The sequence below is a fragment of the Cnephaeus nilssonii genome (assembly GCF_951640355.1).
Source record: "Cnephaeus nilssonii genome assembly, chromosome: 7".
In the NCBI taxonomy this organism is placed as follows: domain Eukaryota; kingdom Metazoa; phylum Chordata; class Mammalia; order Chiroptera; family Vespertilionidae; genus Cnephaeus; species Cnephaeus nilssonii.
The window spans coordinates 70,362,187-70,384,102 of record NC_137078.1 but is presented as its reverse complement, the minus strand read 5'-3'; the positions used below and the strand labels follow the sequence as shown (position 1 = coordinate 70,384,102).

The following is a 21,916-nucleotide window of genomic DNA, read 5'->3' as shown; positions in this document are numbered from 1 at the left end:
GTTTTACTAACTTGATTTTTTAATGTAATAGCAGCAGCACAAATCTTAGGATTCTCAAAACAGTTCTAATCGGAGCAAACTAAAAATGAAACCAAAGAAAGATGGAATGTTAAATTTAATAACAAAAGGATTACTAGGCCGCCCATATCTCCTCGTCATACATACCCTCCACTTCCCAAATCCTCAATGTTTGTTGTACAAGGGATCAAAAGCAGCCCTTGGGGAGCATTATCCCTCAAATATGGATTAGGATTCAAAAAGAGATACAAAACTAAGCACCTCTTTCATTACCACCCACCTCCCCACCCCCAAGGAAAAAAAAGTGGAGAGACTTTCAGGTTAAAAAAACCAAAAACACCCTAAAATATTCTTATAGCTGCCTTGGGAGTAGATCTTAGTCCTTCCACAAAGAGAGATGACTTCATATTTGCAGGAGGCTATTTGGACTAAACCTAAACTGAGTCCATTACTCATTCCCTCTCCGGCTCTTCTTGTGGCTCTTCTTAGATCTGAAATGGCAACACATACACATTATTAAATTTAACACCTGTTCAAGGAGCTGGGCAAGGACTTTTGAGGAAAACTGGGGTATGGTGACACTGATGGGAACAGAGGTGACACATAATATTCATTAAATGGCCTGGTGTTCTATGTCTCAGAGTAACACAATGAGTCTAGCTAGCATTACTGTCCAAAATTTACCACTGAGGAAATGACCTCTGAGAGATTAAGAATGAACGTAACAGTGTATAGCATATAGACATTTCTATTGAAAGCTTATCAAATGAAAGTGACTTGTCCATTGTCACTCTGTTAAAAGTGTTAAAAGTTGGGGTTAAGTCCAGGCCTCCTGAGACCAAAGCTCATACCCCTATCACTATCCAAAGCACATAACCCTATCACCTTCAAAGAAAAACAAAACAACACAAACATATATAATTCTAGTAATTCTCACGGCAACAGGCCAATTTTCTCCTGTAATGAAGGAGAATTCCTAAATATCCCCATCAAAGCAAAATTTCAGGTCAAATTTAATTGTGACTGGGGCTTTAATTTCTGAATAAAGAGTGAAATTCTCAAGTCAAAATAGAGGTCAATCCATACCTTTCAGGAGATTTTGAGTGGCTCCTGTGTCTGTGACTACGGTGATGACCTAGGAAAGAAAAGGCCAATAAATGAATTGAGATCTACCCTCCTATTCCTCCGAAGTCATTTTCACCTCCCCCAAAACCTCCCATTGGCTTAATACTTTATTGGTCTATGCTAGGGACATCTGTTTGATAGCAGCTCTCTGAAATGGTGTGTGTATGGTGGAGAGGAGAAATGAACCCACTTCATATGCATCCAGGGCTTTATGGTTCATTACACAAACATCACATTGAGTATTTACCACTACTCTTATTTTATTAAGTCTCAGTCCTAAAATTTCAGATGATGAAAAAACTGAGGCTCCTCCACTTAACAGCAAAGCCTATAAATGAGAGTCAAGATGTCAACTCTTAATTTTTAAATTCTAAGTCCATTTCCTTTTCTTCTAAGCAATAACACAAGCACTCCAGTATTGCAAGAGGTTAATTGTTCCTATTACATTTCTTTGTTAATACAACCAATAGCAAAAGGCCCAAATGTTATACCTGGGGACTTGGAGCGGGATCTGTGTCGTCTATCTCGGGACCTGCTGCGGTGACGTCTTGGACTTTTGCTCCGATGCCTCTCTCGGCGAGGGGAAGGGCTGTGGAAATGACTGGTTAGACTCCCATATCTGCCTGACAATTTAATCACAAAAACAGTATCCCTTCTGCCCACCTTTGCCCCAATTCCTACCCTTCATTACAAAAACCCACAAAGGCCTACCTCCTCCTTTTTGGAGACCGACTTCGCCTAAATGGAAAGAAAACAGATGAAGAAGAGCCTTAGTAGGTAGGTGCCTTGAATGTTGTACATTGCAAAAAATTGCCCCAATTTTTAACCCATCTCTTTTGTCATGTAACTTTTAGCACCCTCCCACTCCAAGTGACTTGCTTTGGCCAATGGGATATTTACAGATGTGATACAACCGTATAGTGGAAAGAAACTTGCATGATTGGGCTTGTTGGCTCTTGAATTCTGCCATTACCATGAGAATGTGCCTAACCTAGCCTAGAATGAGACATACATAGAGAAGAGATGAATTGCCCCAGTCATCCTAGCTAACTAAGGCCATCTTGTAACTAAGGCCAACAGACTACAAATCAGGTGAGTGAACATAACATACTAAAAAAAATGCCTAGCCAAGCCCAGCTTATATCACTGACTGCAGACTTTTAAACTTAAATAAATGATTATACTGTCTGCCACTGAGGTTTTGTGGGTGGTTATTTTCCAGCAACTAACACATTGGGCAAGCAAACATTCTCCATAGACTGGCATCTTTCCTTCCCTGAAGTCCAAACTTTGAGTCTACAGTGCTTAAAATCTTCCTGGAAGAGGCAAATGACTAGGGCCTTACCTTCTAGGAGACCTGCTCCTACTTCTCCTGTAGCGCAGTGTGGGAGAGCGACGGGGCTTGTCCAAGTCTCGGTAGCTTCTCCGGCGGTGATCAGGTGATGGTACTCTCTCCAACTGTAAATGAGATAAATGAGATAGATGGATCAGTGATGAGCACAGGCTTATAGAGAGCCATTTAGAAACACTGCTACACTCCCCAACCTATCCTGTCCCAAATTCTACCTTTAACCTTTTGCACTCGGATGTCAAGTGTGACGGTTATTGAATGTATCAATAATTTGAAATATTAAAATATCCAAATAAATAAGTTTGTATGAAAAGAAACTCCAGTTTTTTATTCTACTGCCACGCTTTGTAAAATCTGGGGTATTTAAAAAATTAAATCCCGAGTAGAATAAAGGAATCGAGAAAAAAGCAAGCGAGTGCAAAGGGTTAAGTGATTCTTTTATTTCAGAGAGGGAGAGCGAGAGAGAGAGAGCGAGAGAGAAACATCAATGATGAACATCAATGGTGAGAGAGAATCCTCTATCGGCTGCCTCCTGCATGCCCTCCCCTGGGATCAAGCCTGCAACCTCGGCATGTGCTTTAACTGGGAATCAAACTATGACCTCCTGGTTCATAGATTTGACACTCAACCACTGAGCCACACCAGCTGGGCTACCTTCAAGTGATTTTAAAAACAGTAATTTGAAAAACATGGAGGGATAACTTGGAGGAGGAAAAAACTCCAATTAAAAAAACTTTCCAATAATTCCATTATTGTTCTAGTGTTGGTACCATTATTCTGGGACTTACTGAGAGTAGTGAGAGATTACTAATCATGTTTATCTCCTTAAGAAGTTGAATTTCCAATGCAAAAGAAAACATATAAATGTAAAATCATTAAGGTTAAATACAAACTCATGGTGTACTTTAATCTTAAAAAGAAATTTCCTTTAAGTTCAGCCAACTACTAAGGCCTAGCTAGTAACACTGACCAAACCCAGAGAATAACCACGTACAGTACCCAAGTTATGGTATCTAAATATCGTAGCTCAGTAAATGGAATCAAAGGCTCCTTGGAAAATGGCTAATTCCAGTTTGAGGGCAGAAGCTAGTAAAAGATGACTAGAACATATATCAGAAAGCAAGGGGCTGAGACTACTATGATTATATGAAAGTCTCACAAGTCAAGTTGAGGGACCCCCACTAGCCAAAGATGGGACACTGTGAGCATCAAAAGGGACAATAATGGTTCAAAGCATAAAAAAATGCTTAAATCCATGAGTTTACAATGCTACCAAGGACATTCATCTTGGGAGGCTATTCTAGAACCAATTCATTTTAAAAACTGATAAATGTTAAGATGCTTCAAGGTAAATTGGTGGGGGGCAAATGGGTAGAGATGTAGAGGAAACAAACTGGCTATGAGTTGGTCAACATTGAAGCTAGGCTGATGGGTAAATTGAAGTACAATCTCTCCACTTTGGTATGTGATTAAAATTTCCCATTAAAAAAACACAAAAACCTACTTTTGGCTCACTCACCACAGAAAAGCACCTCAGCTTTACATGGCTTTGAATTCATGAATGATTGTGCTTCCTTCTGCACTCAACTTTAAGGGAGCCTGATGGCTCAGAGCTACACTTCCATTTATAATGTCTCAGACTCCATGAGCTAGTATTTCTTGTATGTTCCGCTAACCTTTTTCCATATGTATATTGTTACTTGAATTTTAATCACAAATGTTTTAGGTCCTTTGTTAACTTACCATAAGCATATCCACATTATACAGAGAAAACTGAGATTATGTAATTTGCACAAGGTTATACTACTATATACAGCAGAGTTGAGATATGAACCAAGGTCTATTTTAAAGCCCATATTCTTATTGACTAAATACGGCATTTTTTGGTTAAAGAAAGTTAAAAACAACAAAACACCATTCCCCTTCCCTGTAACTATCCCTTCTTCCCCCTTAAGCTCCCAGGTACCTGACCTTCTCATCCTCCTCTTCCTCCTCTTCACTGGACTCGACATCATCCATGTCCTCTTCTAGAGCACTAACCCGAGGCTCCAATTGCTCAGCTTCCTCTAGCACATAGCGTTTCTACAGAAAACACAATGAGTGTTAGGGGGCCTTAATATCTTATCTATGTCCAGAAGTCCCAACACTGGGCTCCTGAGATTCATTTCAAAGACATCCTTGACAGTTTAAAATGCTCATAAGGTGTTTAATATACCAGAAATTTATATAGTCTTTAAATTCCCCTGTAAACAGATACAAAGCTGAAGGGACATCTCCATTTCCTGTTGATTCTATTCTCTGTGATCTTATACTCTAAGGTCACTGGGATATCAATCAAGATAGGTATAGCCTCAAATAAAAAAATGTGGACTTCATATATAAGGGCCGTAAGTTCATGGCTGGGACCGTGTTGGCTGGAAGTTCCGCCAGAAGTGGCTCAGATCAGAATTGCCCCAAGAGATCCACTGAGGCTCAGTCCAATTTGGGGCTTAAGAGTGTATTGGGTCTTGCTTTAGAACAGCACCAATTCTCTACAAAACCCAAGATTCAGAGAGCTGTCTAGAGTCATGCATTTTTTAACAAGGCACAGGAAATTCATCTGGTTCCATTTTCTTCTGAGATGTGACTTAGCAGTGTTTACTGAGTGACAAAGGATCTGAGAGGCAAAGGTGAATTCAAAACTGCCAAATGGTCTGGCTGGGTCATAAGATCCCTTACCATTTATAAGTGCTAAGTGCATAAAGAATGTTGGATAGCCCTAGAATAAATAGTAACATTTGTATGTTACTTAACTCTCATTCATCCCTAAAAACATTCTATATAAGTTGGTAGAAATGAGACAAAGATGCCACTCAGTTAAGTCAATCCCTCAGAAAAATGCTTTCCACTCAGGATCACCAGTTTGGGATCTAGGATCACATCAGATAGGGTTTCCAGAATCCCTAATGCTCACCAGATTTATCAGTGAATAAAGTCAATATATAATTCATAGTATTTGTGTTTGATGAAATTAGAATTCATTCCACAGAAGCTCCTTACCAATGTCAGGACACATCAGAAGCTAAACTGATGATCTATGGGTTGCTTAATAAGAACAGAATCAGAGCAAGAGGGTCACTTAATCCAAGACATGTAAGAGGCCCACACCTCTTGCTGACAGAACATGTATCTGTCAAATTTCAATTTCTCCTCAGTGAGGCTTGTTTTATAGTCTTCTAGACTCCATGCAAACCACCTCATATCAGTAGGTTTGCTTCAAGCTGACTGGGCTTTGGAACCCTTAGTTAAAACATGATTGCAATTCTAAGTATTTCAGTTCTTTTGCAGTATTTCTAAAAATAACAATAGCAGACAATATAATAATTAATGTAATCCACAATGCGTTAGTAAGAGAATTGGGTCCTAAAAGCCAGTTTTCAGATTTGAAATCTCATTCTCTTCACCACATGGACTATAGTATCAAGTATGGAACAGTAGAGAGAAACTCATTCAACAATAAAAGGAAATAAACTATTAATACATGTAACAACATAGATGAATTTCAAAATAATTATGCTGGGGAGAAGACAGACTAAAATTAGAATGTACTGTACTAATCCCAAAATGCAACTAATCATGACAAAGTAGCATATATATCAGTGGTTGAATTGGGGGGGGGGGGTGGGATTATACAGAAGGAAACTTTTGGGGTGATGGATATTTTCACTATTCTTAATTGTGATGACAGTTTCAAGGGCATACACACATATGTTAAAACTTACCAAACTGTTTACTTTAAATGTACGTAGTTTATTCTATGTCAATTGTATCTTAATAAAGCCATTTAAAAGAAAGTCTGTGCTCAAATGAAATCTCACTCTCAAGCCCGATATGTTACTTAGAGAAAAAGGAGCTGCTCTGGTTGGCAAATGTGGGGCTGTCTCCTCTTATTCCTTCCAATAGCCTTAAAATAGTCCCAAGGGGCAGACCACTAGTTAATCTAGTTTTTTATTTCATAGAAGGGAAAATAAAACCAGGTCCCCCAGCAAGTCAGCTGTAATAATTACCCAGAAACTTAGGTCTCCTAGTTCCCTGTTCAGTCATCTCTCTCTTTAGAAATCTCTATACCCTTTCTCTTTAGCTACCTACTATATCTGTTTTCCCTTTTTATTTTCAACAGTTTTAAAATCATACTCTGTAAAAGCTGTTCCTGAAAGGCATTTCACGGACAATCATTTATCTCTGGGAAAGGGAGACAGGATGATTACAGTGCTATTTTAGGGATTGAAGTCTGTTCCTACTCCTGACCCTCCTTTTATGTTTAATATCCTGAATTTTATATGAAGGGCAATTTGAGAAAAGCTTCTCACAAATTTTAAAAATCTACCCTAGCTACAGTGTCTTTGACATAACATTTTAAAGAACAAAGTCTTCTTGTGTTAATAATTTTTAAAGCCCTACCCCTTCAAATTATCTGCTTGACTCTCACCTCCAAGCTGCTATGTTTTACAGAGACATGTAGACTACTTATTTGGGGGGTCGAGGTAGGGGGGAGTGACTCATATATGAGACTTTGATCTCTTACCTGTAGCCGGGGCAGAATGATATCACAGACTCTCTCACTGTGTAGTAGTTCATCAATGAACTCATCTACGTGCATCAGTTCAAACTCTAATAAAAGAAAAATCATAAGCTCAACAATTTGGAAATAAATTTAAATAGCCAAAAAGTAATTGTGAATTCTCTGCAGCTTCCTTTTCACTAGTGAAGCTATTATGGTGTGGCAATTACACAGAAGGGAGTACTGTTAAAGCTGGGCTTAAACTAAAACCTTGAAGCCTTCACCACTTATCTTCATTCATTCAACTCACATTTATTGAAAGCACCTATGTGCCAGGCCTCATTTAGGAGCTGGGGATAAAAGGATAAATGAAGCTGTCCCAATTAGCAGAAGAGACAAACGCAAAAGCAAGCACAAATAGTTGTGAATTGCACAGAGAGAATGTTCTTGAATAGATCATATAACTAAAGTGTAATTTCTGAATATAGAATGTGTGTCTTATATGGTAAATGGAAAAATTTCGGAATTTCTATAGTAAACATTACTTTAGTTCAGTAGTTCACAACCACGGGTAATTTTGCCCCCCCGTAACTAGGGTGGGGAGTGCTACTGGCTTTTAATGGGTGGAGGCCAGGGGTATTGTTAAATATCCTACAATGCACAGGACAGCACCCTACAAAGAATTATATGGCCCAAACTGCCAATAGACTGAGAAACCCTATCTTACTTTAGTTAACATAATCCTATATAATAAAACCCTAATATGCAAATTGACCAAATGACAGAACGACCAGTTGCTATAATGTGCACTGACCACCAGGGGGCAGATGCTCAACGCAGGAGCTGTCCCCTGGTGGTCAGTGTGCTCCCAACAGGGGGAGCGCCGCTCAGCCATCAGCCAGAAGCTGGGCTCACAGCTGGCGAGCACAGCGGTGGTGGCAAGAGCCTCTCCTGTCTCCACTGCGGGTGGTAAGGAGGGAGGGATCCCAGACTATGAGAGCCCTGGACTGTGTGAGGGATTCTGACTGCCGGCTTAGGTCTGATCCCCCTCGGGCCTAAGCCGACAGGCGGACAACCCCCGGAGGGGTCCTGGACTGTGAGAGGGCACAGGCTGGGCCGAGCCCCCCACCCCCCCAGTGCACAATTTTTGTGCACCAGGCTTCTATCATAATCATAAATAAGTAATTCTATAATGGCCATGGCCATGTCCATCTTGTTTACCATGTTATTTCCAGTGCATAGCAAACAATAACATGGTGAACAAGATGGGAGTCATGGCCATTATTACTTGGCATGACTTGACACTTAAATTTATTCAATAAATAAATTACTAAGTTAACAAAAGTTTAAAGTATAATTTCAAATTCTTAACCTTCTACTGCTTAATGATACATGTAGAAGGGAAAGGAAAAAAAACCAGTTACTAATTTTTTATTGCACTAAGTGAGAAAAGGTTATGATTGCACTAACCCACTTTATCACTAGAAGTGTCTGTAAGAGGCATGGAGCTGCACCTCTTGGATATACTCCTACATAAGTATGAGTAAGTACACTTAGTCTATATACTGTAGTGTGAAGTATAGTGCTAGAGAGGCCAGCAGAAAGAACTGTGAAGATGTAACATGGAAAACTAACTTTGGAGGTTTGGGGAAGGCTTTTATGGTGGTCATTCTAGAGCTAAATATTATGGAATGGAGCACATGTGGAGGGAGCATGTGACACAGGCTGGGATTAAAATAAGATGCTCACTTCAGCAGCACATATACTAAAACTGGAACACTACAGAGAAGATGAGCATGGCCCCTGTGCAAGGATGGCACACAAACTGATAAAACGCTCCATATTATAAAAAACAAAGGTGCAGTCAGAAAGGTGGGCAGATAGGGTAGGCTGGTTAAGGCCAACAGGAGGCTAACAGTCTAATGAAGGAGATAAAGGGGAGCACTCACTATGACTATGAGGGCAGAGATACTGGTGAAATAAAAACTGGCTCAGGAACGAAGGTTCAATCATATGGCACCATACTTACCTCCATTTCGGTTCTGGCTCTTAATTTTTCTATAATCATTGTACAGAGGCTCCAAGTATTTGTAGCAATCAATTGCAGTGCCTGTCAGCCTCATATAAAGTGCTCCCAACATGCGGACATACCTGACAGATCAATGACAGTGAAACAACAGTTCCTAAAAAGTTCTAAAAGATTCTAAAAGTTCATCCTTAAAAATTCCTGAGTTTTACAACTGGCTTTTCTTATGACAGTATTGGATAAACCAGTTCTTTTTCTTTGGCAAATGAGAAAGCTGCAATTTTAGAGGCAGCATGGGGCAGTAGGAAGAGCTAAAATATGGAGTCCTGGGTTCAAGTTCCCATTCTACCACTTACTAGTTGTGAGAATTTGGGATGTGTTGTTCAACTTTCAGAGTCTATTATATTACCTGCAAAATTAAGATATAACCTATTTACCTCACAGATAAATAGTCTAATGAGTTACTAAATAAACAACAGAAAGCATAGGATATATTTACTAACAAGAACTAATACACATAGACATGAATATATAAATTGCTGCTAGGCAGTAGAACGCTGATTCAGGAAGAATTTCAAAATCATCTGGGTTCAAATTCTGGTTCTATTACTTACTTTATTTGCTTTCTCAATTCTTGTAAAATGCAGAAGACAGCACCTAATTTGCTGGCGTGGTATACTAGTATGACAAAATACGTGTACAATGCTAAGCATAGCACACAGCACACAGTAAGTACCTAATAAAAATTAGCTATTTTCTAGCTGTTAATGTTTTGTAAGATTCTTTCCTTTTCCCTTTCTTTTATAACCAACTACTCATCAAATCTCCACTTAATATGGTAGCAAAGAATATGATATCTGCAACCAGCTTTGCCTCTTTTTACCTGTCTGTGAATTATTATTATGTATGTCTCTTGTCTGTGAGCTCCTTGAGAATGGATAATAAAATAAGAGCAGCTCACATTTTGGGATGTTTACTATGCAACATACACTGTGCAGTGAAATTTATAGCACTATCTTCTGTAACCCTCACATCTATCCTGAGCTGATATTTCTGTCTTCATTTTGCAAGTAAAGAAAATAAAGCTTAGAAATTAAGTAACTTTTCTAAGGTCACAGTTAATAAGTAACAGAGTCTGGACATGAACCTATATCTAACACCAAATCTTCCCTCTTATCTTCTACAGTATGTCGTTTTCTTTACCCCTGAGCATCAGTGATTTTGTGGAATACCTTTTTTGGGGGATAAGTAACCAATGTTGGAAAAGTAAAGATCAATCAAAATACAAATTTAAGAGTTCAAAAGCAAAATCCTAAAGTGGGACTCTGTGGAAATGAGATACGTTACCACTCCTCTTATCCAAAACCAAATTCTGGACTACTGAAATTGAAGCTTTTATATTAGTCAACATTTTACTCACTTGAAATCTTCATTTTTTATAAACTCAACAATGATATCCTTCTCTGGTTGAATCTGAAGCATCTTCAAGGTCAAACACAGAAAGGGAGTTGGCTTTATGTTGCCACCATAGACGCCACCGACAAACCTTAACTCCATGGCTTTATCAACTACAAGTTCAGCTAAAAAATAAACACACACACACACACACAGTGGCATTTCAGACATATTAGGGCTTAGCTTTTCCCGATTTGAAGAGAAGTTAGTTCAAGGTTTGGTCCTTCTGAATACTCATCAACAGTTTAATATTAGGAGAACAAATGTGCATTTAATAGTAATAATAATAGGTGATAATGATAGCAGCTGTCATACACTGATGAATTACTATATACCAGGCTACTAGCTAAGCACTTCATTTAATTTTCACAACAAACCATGAGGTTAAGTTGTAGCACTACCCTGTTTTCAGCAGGAAAATGAGGTCTAAGGAAGGTTAACTGACTTGCTTCAAGGTCCACAGCTAGAAAGCAGCAAGGCCTGGATTTAAATCTAAGCCATCGAACTTCGAGTCCACGCATGTCACCATCATGTTAGGGGGAAATAACACATTTGGAGTTAACAGAGAGATGTAAAAATGTCCAATCCTGTAGACAATTTTATGAGAGTTTATCTGAGCCAAACTGATGATATGCCAGGAAGCAAGATCTCAAATGCTCCTGAGAATGAGTTTTGCATTTCTTTTTATACATTGGAATTAAGAAGAGAAGATTACATGATAGGATAGTTAACAAAATTACGTGCTCCCAAAAAAGGATTACTCTGACATTTCAAAGGTGTGTTAACCTAGATGCACAAGAACAAAGGGCAGGGCTTGCTTAAGGCAAAGTTAAACCTTTTACTAAAAAAGTTACAGGAGCATGACTACCGACAATGACTTGCCCAGTTCAGACTTTATGATCAGATCACCCTCGAGATAATGGACTAATTCAAGTGAGAGGGTGTCCAAATGGATGTTAAGAAATCGACAAATTAGTTTACCTGTTTTTACTTATGTAGGCATGTTTGTGTAATGAAAAATTTAATTTCATCGAAAAGTTTTCAAAAAAAATTTTTCTATTACTGTAATTTTAAATTTATACTGAATAGGTCTAGTTATCAGTCACCATGAGCAAACAAATGCACACAGCTGGGTTGTGGCTTAGCACTCAGAACATCAGCCTGCAGGCATTAAAAATGCTACAAAAAAAGTCACACCACAGGCAACAAACAGAACCAATTACCACTCAAGATATGGTGTGATCATGTGCTAATCATTCCCTGAACATTGCTTACAAGAGGTGAATCTTCAGTTTAAATATGTAGACTACAGTTGTAGATATGTAATATTTATTCATGTCACTGGTATTACTACAGTGTTTTTTTCTAATATATGGCCTAGTCACTAAAATGTGTTAAAACTAACAGTGAATGCCCAGCTGGTGTGGCTCAGTGATTGAGAGTTGACCTATGAACCAGATCATGGTTTGATTCCCAGTCAGGGCACAGGCCCGAGTTGTGGGCACAATACCCAGTAGGGGGCATGCAGGAGGCAGCTGATCAATGATTCTCTCGTCATTGATGTTTCTGTCTCTCCCTCTCCCTTCCTCTCTGAAATCAATATTTTTTCTAAAAAAACCCATAGTAAAGGAGATTAACCCTTTGCACTCGCTTGCTTTTGTCTCGATTCCTGCTACCGATGCTAACCATGTCGAGTCACACTCGACAACCGAGTGCAAAAGGTTAGAAATGGCAGCAGAGTAAGTGGATGCTACACAGGTTCCCAGGAACAAACTGGAATTTCAACTAAAACACACAAAAACATACTGAATAATCAACTGAAGAGAGAACCCTGATAACCAAGGATGGAAAGTGGAGACCGCATAAAGACTGGAAGGAAGGGCAGAGGCACGAAAGGGATGGCCAGGCTCCCACAGACAGTAGCTAAAGTTCTGGAGAGATATCTCAGCTGTGGGGGGTTGCCACTGAGAACTTGGGTCTAATCCCCAAGCTGGACCACCCAGCAGAGAGCATCAGAACTGAGAAAGGTGCCCAGCCCTGACAGGTTTGGCTCAGTGGATAGAGCGTCGGCCTGCGAACTGAAGGGTCCCAGGTTCGATTATGGTCAAGGGCATGTACCTTGGTTGCGGGCACATCCCCAGTGGGGAGTGTGCAGGAGGCAACTGATCGATATTTCTCTCTCATCGATGTTTCTAACTCTCTCTCCCTTTCCCTTCCTCTCTGTAAAAAATCAATAATATACCGTATTTTCTGGCGTAGAAGATGACTGGGTGTGTAAGATTTCCCTGGGTTAAAAAGTCGTCTTATACGCCAGAAAATACGGTACCTTATAATTCTTTTGATGTATGTATTGAGACCATATTATTAGCAACATGTAGCGTATTATCCGGCGTATAAGACGACTTTTTAACCCAGGAAAATCTTATACGCCCAGTTGTCTTATATGCTGGAAAATACGGTATATTAAAAAAAGAAGAAAAAAGAAAGGTGCCCATATAACATCTGGCTGTGAAAAGCAGCAGGGTTGCTGTCTGCCAGGGAGAGATGGCTGGAAATGCAGGCAACCTCTTAAAGGGCCAACACAAAATTTCTTGCACAGCCATTCACCTTGTGCTCCAGCAGAGGGAGGGCAAAGTGGACTGGAGCTGTGTGAGCAGAAGACAGGGTTGGGGGCTCTGGGGTTAGAGTTCAGAAGGCAGCCACCCCGGTTTCATATCATTCCTCACACTGTAGAGGTCATCTTTCTCAAGCTGACCTTTGCTATCAAGGCAGTTTTGCCTGGGGGGGTGAGGGGTAGACAGCTGACCCTCCAGTGTGGAGTTTCTGAGGCCCATTAAGAGACTGAGAATAGCAATCAGCCTCCAGGCAGAAGCAATTGCCCCACCCTGTTGGAAAACCTCTTGCCCCACCTGTGGATGATTGCCTGAGGGCTACTCAAGTCGAATCCAATCAGTCTGCAGGCAGAGGCCGGTTGGCTTTGGGTCTTTGCCTGATCTAATTGATCAGAAACAGGGTTTGACATTGTCCTGCACTAGAGATTGAGAGGTGTAGCAGATCTACCTAATACACAAACAGGTAGCCAAAATGGGGAGATTAAAAAAAGAAAAGTGAATACCAACAAAAAAAGAACCTGTTAATTTAATTATAACCAAATCTTGGTTAAAAGCATTTAAAAATTAACAGGGTGTTGATTTTAACAAGACATATGAACCGAAAATTTTGTCCATTAAATCGAGGTCGGAGAAATCGAGGGTTTACTGTACTTCCTGTCACTGAACATGTCAGATTCATTACAGAGCCCCCTTTTCATTCACAAAAGACATAAAACACGGTAACAACTCTTCAACAGCCACATAACAGAGAATAAACCTCATCTACAAAATGGGAATAACCTTCCACAGTTGTCAAAATCAAACACTAGCTGTGTGAACTAGGGCAAGTCACTTCACCTCTCTTTGAGCCTGAGTTCAAATTTAAATAATAAAGTTTAAGGCCCACAGTGAGAATCAAACCTGACATAGCAAATAATAAATATTAGGTACCAAAAAAGAAAAGACTTTCGGGGGTCCCGAGCTTAATACTGTCTGGAACCCAGCAAGTTATCATTAAACATGGAACAACGCAAAGAACCCAATTGAGACACCCTTCGGAATAAGACCCTGTCATCTGTGAGCCCAAAGCCTCATACAAGTAAGTCCAGGCACATAGTAGGCGCTCCGGTTTTTCTAAATGACAGATTCCCTCCCAGTCTCACCCCCGGGGTCTAGTCCTGCCGGCGCTCAGGCAGGAGAACCGGGCCACCACGTGGGGTCGGCGCGCTTCCACTCACCCGTAAGCCCAAAGCACTCCTCTTTCCAGTACTTGGACTCATAGATTCGAGTCCGAATGATCTTCTCCACCAGATACTGCGGGTTGGTGCCGTGAATGCTGTGGGCATCCTTTACCGTGCGGTTCGCCATTTTAGAACGCTTTCAGTTCTATTTCCGTCGGGCCCTTTAGTGCGTCACATCCAGGTTAAAAACACACACAAAACAGACGAAGAAAGATGGAGGAAGTCTCCTTTAAATAGCTCACGTTACCAGCTTGAAATCGGAAATGCTGCAGCGTAGGCAATCTCCTTCCGCAAACGACGTCGGCGATAGAATCCAGGATGGCCGCTGCACGTAGGCGTACCTACGTCATGCGTCCTCTCTTAGGTAGGCGGGACAGAAGGGAGGGCGGGACTCCGAGTCCGGGAGGACTAGACCGGAAGGGAGGGCGGGACTCCCGGGAAGGGAGGGCGGGACTCCCGGGAAGGGAGGGCGGGCTGGTGACGCAACTAGGAGACAGCCTCGGGGCGGGGCTACGACGTTTGGCGCGAAATTTTATCTTCACCTTCATTCCATTGCCAGTGAGGATCCCGTTTCCGCTCCACCGCGCGGCGCCTTGGCTGCTAGAGGAGGCCGGCTGGTGCAGGTGAGCGTTACTGCAGCTCCACGAGCTCCTCAAGTGGGGACGGTGGGAAGTGGAGGGCTTGCTCCTAGCTTCAGGAAGGCTCGGCCCGCGGTGCGTGTGGCGGCCCGCGGGCTGGAGGGGGACCTGAGCCGCGGGGGCTGAGGAAGTTGTTCTTTGTAGACTCAGTCATTGATTAGTTCAGCAGGTATTTACTAAGCGACTGTTAAGTGCCAGGCACCGTCCTAAGCCCGCCAGGAGCGTTCCTTTCGCACATCCCGATTGCTGAAACGCTTTCGGCTCCGCCAGGGGCTGCGAGTTTGCAGGGGCAGAGCCGGAAGCCGGCCGCAGAGGAGCGTGAGCATTCCTGCCCTCGGGGCCCTGAGACTCTCAGTAATGATCTCAACCATCCCTTCGGTCTACATTGCTCTGGTGAAGCAGCGCATCTTTCCTCCTTTGAGCCATAGTGTAGCAAGCACCACAGGGAGGGAAATAGGATCATAAGTTATTATCCCATTTTACGGAGGTAGCAATTGCTCCTAGAGAGAGAGTTGTCTAAGTTGCCCCCACCCTCCCCGTTGTGCGGGGCTTAACCACCTCTTCTACTTCCTGTAATCTTACCCTAGAATAGAAGCGCCTTCTGTCTTGACAGTTGGGAAAGCACTGGACTTAAAGGCATGAGATAGAGAGATTCTTATCCTGGTTTACTATCTGTGAAACTGCAATGATTAAATATGTCAGTTTTCTATTTTCTGTTGTCTGTAGAAATGGCATCCCCTTCCCTGCTGTAATGGGTACTTGTGAATGCCATTGGAGGTTTCTGATGTGAAACATGGTGTGCCAAGTTCCTCTGCAACAATTCCTAAGCACAACAGAGGGCAGTATGTGGACTTTAGAAGGTTGATGAATCATCTGAAATTTTGTGTGAATTGTATATGAGTTTCATAACATCAAATTAGTAAAAAAAAAAAAAAAAAACAACAAAAGAGAACCACTGTCCCTTACAAATAGAACAAGGAGTTAAGGAAGTGAGCGAGTGGATTTACCATTTTGCGTTCTCCCATTTAATCCTCAGTAATCCTAGAATACAGCCTGGCACACAGTGGGCAATTAATACATATTGGTTGAATAAAAGGAAGGCTCTGTTCCTATTCCATTTTATGGATAAGGAAACCAAGGCCCATTTGACCCCTCAGTCAGAGTCTGGGAAGCCTGACTTATTGTAATAAGCACATCAGAAGTAAGCTCTCTGAGGCATATATTTAACATTATTCACTTGCACATAACAGTGAAGTGGTTAAGAGCAGTCATTAGAATCCCACTGCTCAGGGTTTGAATTAAGGCTGTGCCATCAAACATTGGGACAAATTACCATTTTGAAGCAATAATAACATCTATCGCTCAGCAAATATTTATTATTAAGAGCCTTCTGTGCCCTTGGTACTATGTACTAACATTGTTCTAGGATTATTGGGAGGATTGAGATAAATATATGAAGAGTTTTGGCTCCACCTTCTGTCATATTAGCTCAGTAAATATCTGCTATCATTATTTTTACTGCAACTCCCTTATCTGTTTTCCTTGGGTGTGACCCCTGGACTGGGTGATGTGTATGTTCCAAATTTCTGCTATCTGTACCATTGAGAGTCTGTAGTGGGTATCTTCTAGAAGCCAAAGCCTTTGCTAGGCCAAGGCAGGCCTCTCATTTTATTTACCCCATTTATTACCCTTCTTGTGGAATCTCTCTGTTGATGGTGGTTGAGATGAAATGCTGGGTCAAGGGTAAGAAAGTGAGGTAATGGCTCAGAAGCCTGGCATCGATGATGTCCTTATGCTACCTCTTCAGGACTCCTTCTTAATTTTTTGAACTTTTCATTGAAAAATAACATACATACAGAAAAGTGCAGAAATCATGAGTGTGCAGCTCAATGAGTTTTTATTGTTTGAATATATATATTTTAAAAAATATTTTTAGCCAAAGCCTGTTTGGCTCAGTGGATAGAGCGTCGGCCTGTGCACTGAAGGGTCCCAGGTTTGACTCCAGTCGGGGGTGCGTGCCTTGGTTGAGGGCACATCCCCAGTGGGAGGTGTGCAGGAGGCAGCTGATTGATGTTTCTCTCTCATCAATGTTTCTGACTCTCTCTCCCTCTCCCTTCCTCTCTGTAAAAAAATCAATAAAAAATGTATTAAAAATATTTTTATTGATTTCAGAGAGGAAGAGAGAGAGAGAGAGAGAAACATCAATGGTGAGAGAGAATAATCAATTGGTTGCCTCCTGCACACCCCCTACTGGGAATGAAGCCCTGACCGGGAATCAAACCATGACCTGGTTCATAGGTCGATGCTCAACCACTGAGCTACACCTGGCAGGCTGAATATCTATACTAATGAAAGGGTAATATGTTAATTAGACCGGACATCCTTCCGGACAAAGCCACGGTGGTGGGGGCGAGGCAGAGGCAGCTAGGGGCGATCAGGCCGGCAGGGGAGAGCAGTTAGGGGGCGATCAGGCCAGCAGGCAGAGGCAGTTAGGGGGCGATCAGGCAGGCAGGCGAGGGATTAGGAGCCAGCGGTTCCGAATTGCAAGAGGGATATCTGACTGCTGGTGCCTAAACCGGCAGTCGGACATCCCCCGAGGGGTCCCGGATTGGAGAGGGTGCAGGCCGGGTTATGGACCCCCGCCCCCCATGCATGAATTTAGTGCACTGGGCCTCTAGTATTTTATAATCTCTTTCACCTAATCAGCAAATTTTAGAAATAACATGTCAATAAGTTTTCTTAGTGAACATGCCCATGTAATCAACATCTAGTTCAAGAAACAACATGACCAGCATCCCAGAAAAACCCTGTCATGCTTCCTTTCAGTTACCTAGGTTACCTTCTATTCAGACTTCTAACACTATAGATTACTTTTACCTGTTTTTGAATGCTATATAAATGGACTAAATATAGTATGTATTCTTTTGGCGTCTGACTTCTTTAGTTCATTGTTATTTTGTGAGGTTTTCCCCACTTTGTGCTTGGCTTAATTTCATTGCTTTATAATGCTGCTGTGAACATACTGGCTCATGTATTTTGATGATAAGTATATTTTTCTGTTGGGTAAATTGTATTGGAATTGTTGGGTCATAGGATATGAATACGTTTAGCTTTAGTAGATACTGCCAATTTTCCAAATTGGTTTTGCCAATTCATATGCCCTCCAGCAGTGTATGAATTCCGGCTGCTCCACATCCTTACCACACTTGGTATTGCCCTAATCATTTTCACATATTCACCTGTTATGTGCCAAGTCCTAGGCTAGGTCCTGGGGATACAGTTATGAACAAGATAAACAAGGTCCCAAGATCTCTGCTCTTTTGGAAGACAACATTCGAATGTGGGAAACACTAAATAAGAAAGTAATGTTGTAGTTATTGCTTTGATAATAGGGTGGTGTAATGGAACTTGAACCTGAGGGGAGTATAAGGGACAGGGTGGGCGACTTTCCATTGTGTATTAGTGAAGGCCTCTGAGGAAGTTTCACTGGAGCTAAGACTTGAGCCATCCCTGCAAAGATTTTCAGGAAGAGTCTGAGAGCACTAATAGCTTTGGTCTGTTTGCGGTTTGGGAAAGCAGGCCTGGAGCAGTGATAGACCCAGGCGAGGCAGGTTCTGTAGTCCAGGCCCAGATAGTCTTCTTTCCTATACCCTCTGACTGCTGAGCCGAGGGTGAGTCACCCACGCTTGTGCACATATATGCCTATACAGTAGTCCCCCTTATCTGCAATTTCAGTTTCCAAGGTTTCAGTTACCTGCTTTAACTGCGGTATGAAAACATTAAATGGCAAATTCCAGGAATACAAATTTATGTTTTGAATTGCACAAGATACTTAGTAGTGTAGTGAAATCTTGCACTCTTTTTGCCTAGGACTGAATCATCCTTTGTCCAGCGCATCCAGGCTGTATGAGCTACCCACCTATTAGCTGGCTCAGTTATCAGATTGATTATCAGATGTTTTGAAAGAGAGAAAGACCACATTCACATAAGTTATATTACAGTATGTTATTATAATTGTTTTATTATTGTTGTTAATTTCTTACTGTGCCTAATTTGTGAGTTAAACTTTATCATACATATGTAGATATAGGAAAGAACAGGATATATGTATAGGGTTGGGTATCCATGGTTTCGGGCATCCACTGGGGATCTTCAAACATCCTCTGAGGATAAGGGGAACTACTGTACTTGGTCTCATTGAACACAGCTCATGATCTAGAAAAGGAATGTTAAATTTTATCTTCACTTGGTTTTGAAGGATACCTACTTTAGTTAGCTGAAATATGGTCTGGATTTAAGAGTTGAGAGTATGGATTTGATGCCTTAACTAGACATGATTAAGTACCTTATTGGTATGGAAATGGTCTACTCTATGCCAATTTTTTGTTTGAAACCTGAGGTCATTGTGCCAGTGTAATCAAATATCATAGTCAAAGTGACAGATCAGGCCATTTATCCTATGATTAGATTATTTAAGAGATGGAGAGCCCTGGCCAGTGTGGCTCTGTTGGTTGGGTGTAGTCCCATGCACCAGGTAGTCGCTAGTTTGATTCCTGGTCCAGGTTGCAGGCTCAAGCCCCAGTAGGGAACATGAAAGAGGTAGCCAATCAATGGTAATATGCTCTTCTAATTCTGTTGTTTTCAACATAGACTGCAGTTATTGGTCCTGCTATCAGTCATTTGGAGTAATTTTGTCAGGCTGCATTAAAAAAATTTTTTTACCCCAGTTTTGTCAAATTTTAGCTTCATAAGAAAAGTACTGAATATATAGGAAAGGCTTATTTTTCTTATTTATTTATTTATTGTTACTTGTCGATTACAGTTGATATTCAATATTATTTTATATTAGTTTCAGGTGCACAGCAGAGTGGTTAGACATTTATGTAAGATTTATTTTCTTCAGTGGGGGGAAAGGAGAATGTAATACTTTAAACAATAAAGAATTTAAAAAAGTAGTAATTTTTACATCATTATTATTTGGAGCATGTACATACACTATTTTAATTAATATTAATTTATTAATACTACATATAGAAGTCCATTTCAACCTGAATATATTATTGAAATAATACTTATGATCACTATGTATGTATCTATATTATATATGTATAAAGTCATGTTTTTTCCCAAAAAAAGATTTATTTTCTTAATTATTTAAATGTAAGATAATGGGTTGGCATTATTATTAGGACTAATGGCAGTTTCCAAATTTTAAAGATTAGCATATATGTTTGGATTTTTTGTTTACATTTTTGTTTTTGCCAATAAAAAACATCTTTTATCCATGTACTTTAATACAAGCATTTCTTTTCAGCTCTTCAAAATACTTACATCTAGGACCTGTTAGCTACCGCCAAAAAAATACCCCTTACAACTGTCAGAGCATACAGGTAAGTGACACTTTTTTTTTCTTTAATGTAAGTGGAATAATATACTTAATAAAACTCATTGCTATTCCTACAAATGCCTCTTGAATGTTTTTGCCTCCATCTCTTAGAATCCCTCATTACATTCCATTTTATCAATATATGCTCATTATTTAATACTCAGTTCAGGAAACCCATATAGGAAGCCCTTCCTCCCCGAATAGCCACAAGACCTGGTCCTCTAACTTACAGTAGTCTCTCTGGCTCTTTTTCTTGATTCTTCACACTATTTTGTCCTTTGATGCATCTATAGTTTATCCCTTTCTAGATTATAAGTGTTAGAAAGACACAACCAACCACTGTATCACTGTGTTTTAGTTTTAAGTTGCTAGATGTTTCATGCCTATCACTGTACCTTGTACCTAGTAAGTACTTCTAAACATTTATAGTTCATTTCTTACATATTGACCCTCCTGTTTCCCTGGATAGAAAGAGATAAGCATAGTGCAAGACATACCCAGATGATACAAAATTGCTTAAGCTTGATCTTCATAGAGCTTTGACTTTTTCCTAAAAATGTTTTCTAAGTCTAAAATGTGGGAGAGTGTAGCTGGGGCAGAAAAGAAGGCTGAACTCATTGAAGGCAGGGCTTGTACCCTAAAATCCATCAGAGTGTTGTCATGTTTACTCAGAGTGAGTGACTTTTACACAGGAGCCATGGCATACTGCTCTACAAGGCTGAGGAGCAGACCGACTTATTCGTGGGTTGGCAGCCCATTGTTGGATCGAAAACTACACTACCAAACCTACAAGTGAGTGATTTGGTTGTCCTGGAAATACAACTTCTCCAGGCTAAACTGTTAACAACTTGTATCTAGCCTGTTCTAGTTGCTATATATTGAGGACTAAGGGACAGTAAATATGAATTGATTGTAAGGAGAGGTTTTGTTTGATGCAAGAAGATGGTAGCATAAATATAGCAGTTTAATGATAAAAGAAGACGTCAGGTTAATAAAATGTGATATGTATGATAATGTCAGTTAAGGTGTAGATTCTATGTAATTCTGCATAACAGGGTAGGATTCGATGTTACGGTGTCCTCCCAGCCCTAGCGATCCATGACTAATTTGATATTGTTATTGGGCAGCTTTTATGCCTTTGGAAGCCTTCGATAGAATGCTGAGAGAAGTAGGGTTCATATTAAGGCTTCTGGATTAATCATTCATGCTAAAACAGTTGATCAACCCATTTTGTCTACTCTTGCATAGAAATGGGTGAATTGGTTTTCCAGTAGGAGAATTGGTCAGCAGAGAGAACTATTTAGGGGATTTTCCAGTTGGAGAGTACTTGCCTAACATGTTTCCCTGTTACTTCCTAGAGAAATGAGCATGACATCAAAAGGTTGTTCGACTGAGACTCGCATCCAAGTTGGACAGTTTGTGTTGGTTGAAGGGAATGATGATGAAAATCCGTATGTTGCTAAATTGATTGAGCTGTTTGAAGACGGTGAGTTTTGGGTTGGAATGAAAACCATTCCTTGTCACGAATAATTGGGAAGTGCTAGG

General features: G+C 40.6%; 2 protein-coding genes across 2 annotated transcripts in view; one reads left to right on the top strand and one right to left on the bottom strand.

Annotated features, from left to right (window-relative positions):
- Positions 1-373: 373 nt before the first annotated feature.
- PRPF38A (pre-mRNA processing factor 38A) lies at positions 374-14,627 on the bottom strand. The gene is made up of 10 exons (XM_079778106.1): positions 14,345-14,627; positions 10,481-10,640; positions 9,064-9,185; positions 7,059-7,144; positions 4,466-4,576; positions 2,489-2,601; positions 1,855-1,881; positions 1,635-1,732; positions 1,105-1,153; positions 374-509 (listed from the first exon to the last, which is right to left on the bottom strand). The coding sequence occupies exons 1-10, from the start codon at positions 14,472-14,474 to the stop codon at positions 467-469; spliced, it is 939 nt and encodes a 312-aa protein (XP_079634232.1). The 5' UTR covers positions 14,475-14,627; the 3' UTR covers positions 374-466.
- Positions 14,628-14,858: 231 nt separating this feature from the next.
- ORC1 (origin recognition complex subunit 1) overlaps positions 14,859-21,916 on the top strand; it is a 29,223-nt gene continuing 22,165 nt past the window's right edge. Inside the window, exons 1-4 of the mRNA XM_079776913.1 lie at positions 14,859-14,970; positions 20,300-20,375; positions 21,064-21,163; positions 21,730-21,857. Of these exons, the coding sequence (XP_079633039.1) occupies positions 21,069-21,163; positions 21,730-21,857 (223 nt within the window). The 5' untranslated portion in view covers positions 14,859-14,970; positions 20,300-20,375; positions 21,064-21,068. The remainder of the gene's footprint in view (positions 14,971-20,299; positions 20,376-21,063; positions 21,164-21,729; positions 21,858-21,916) is intronic.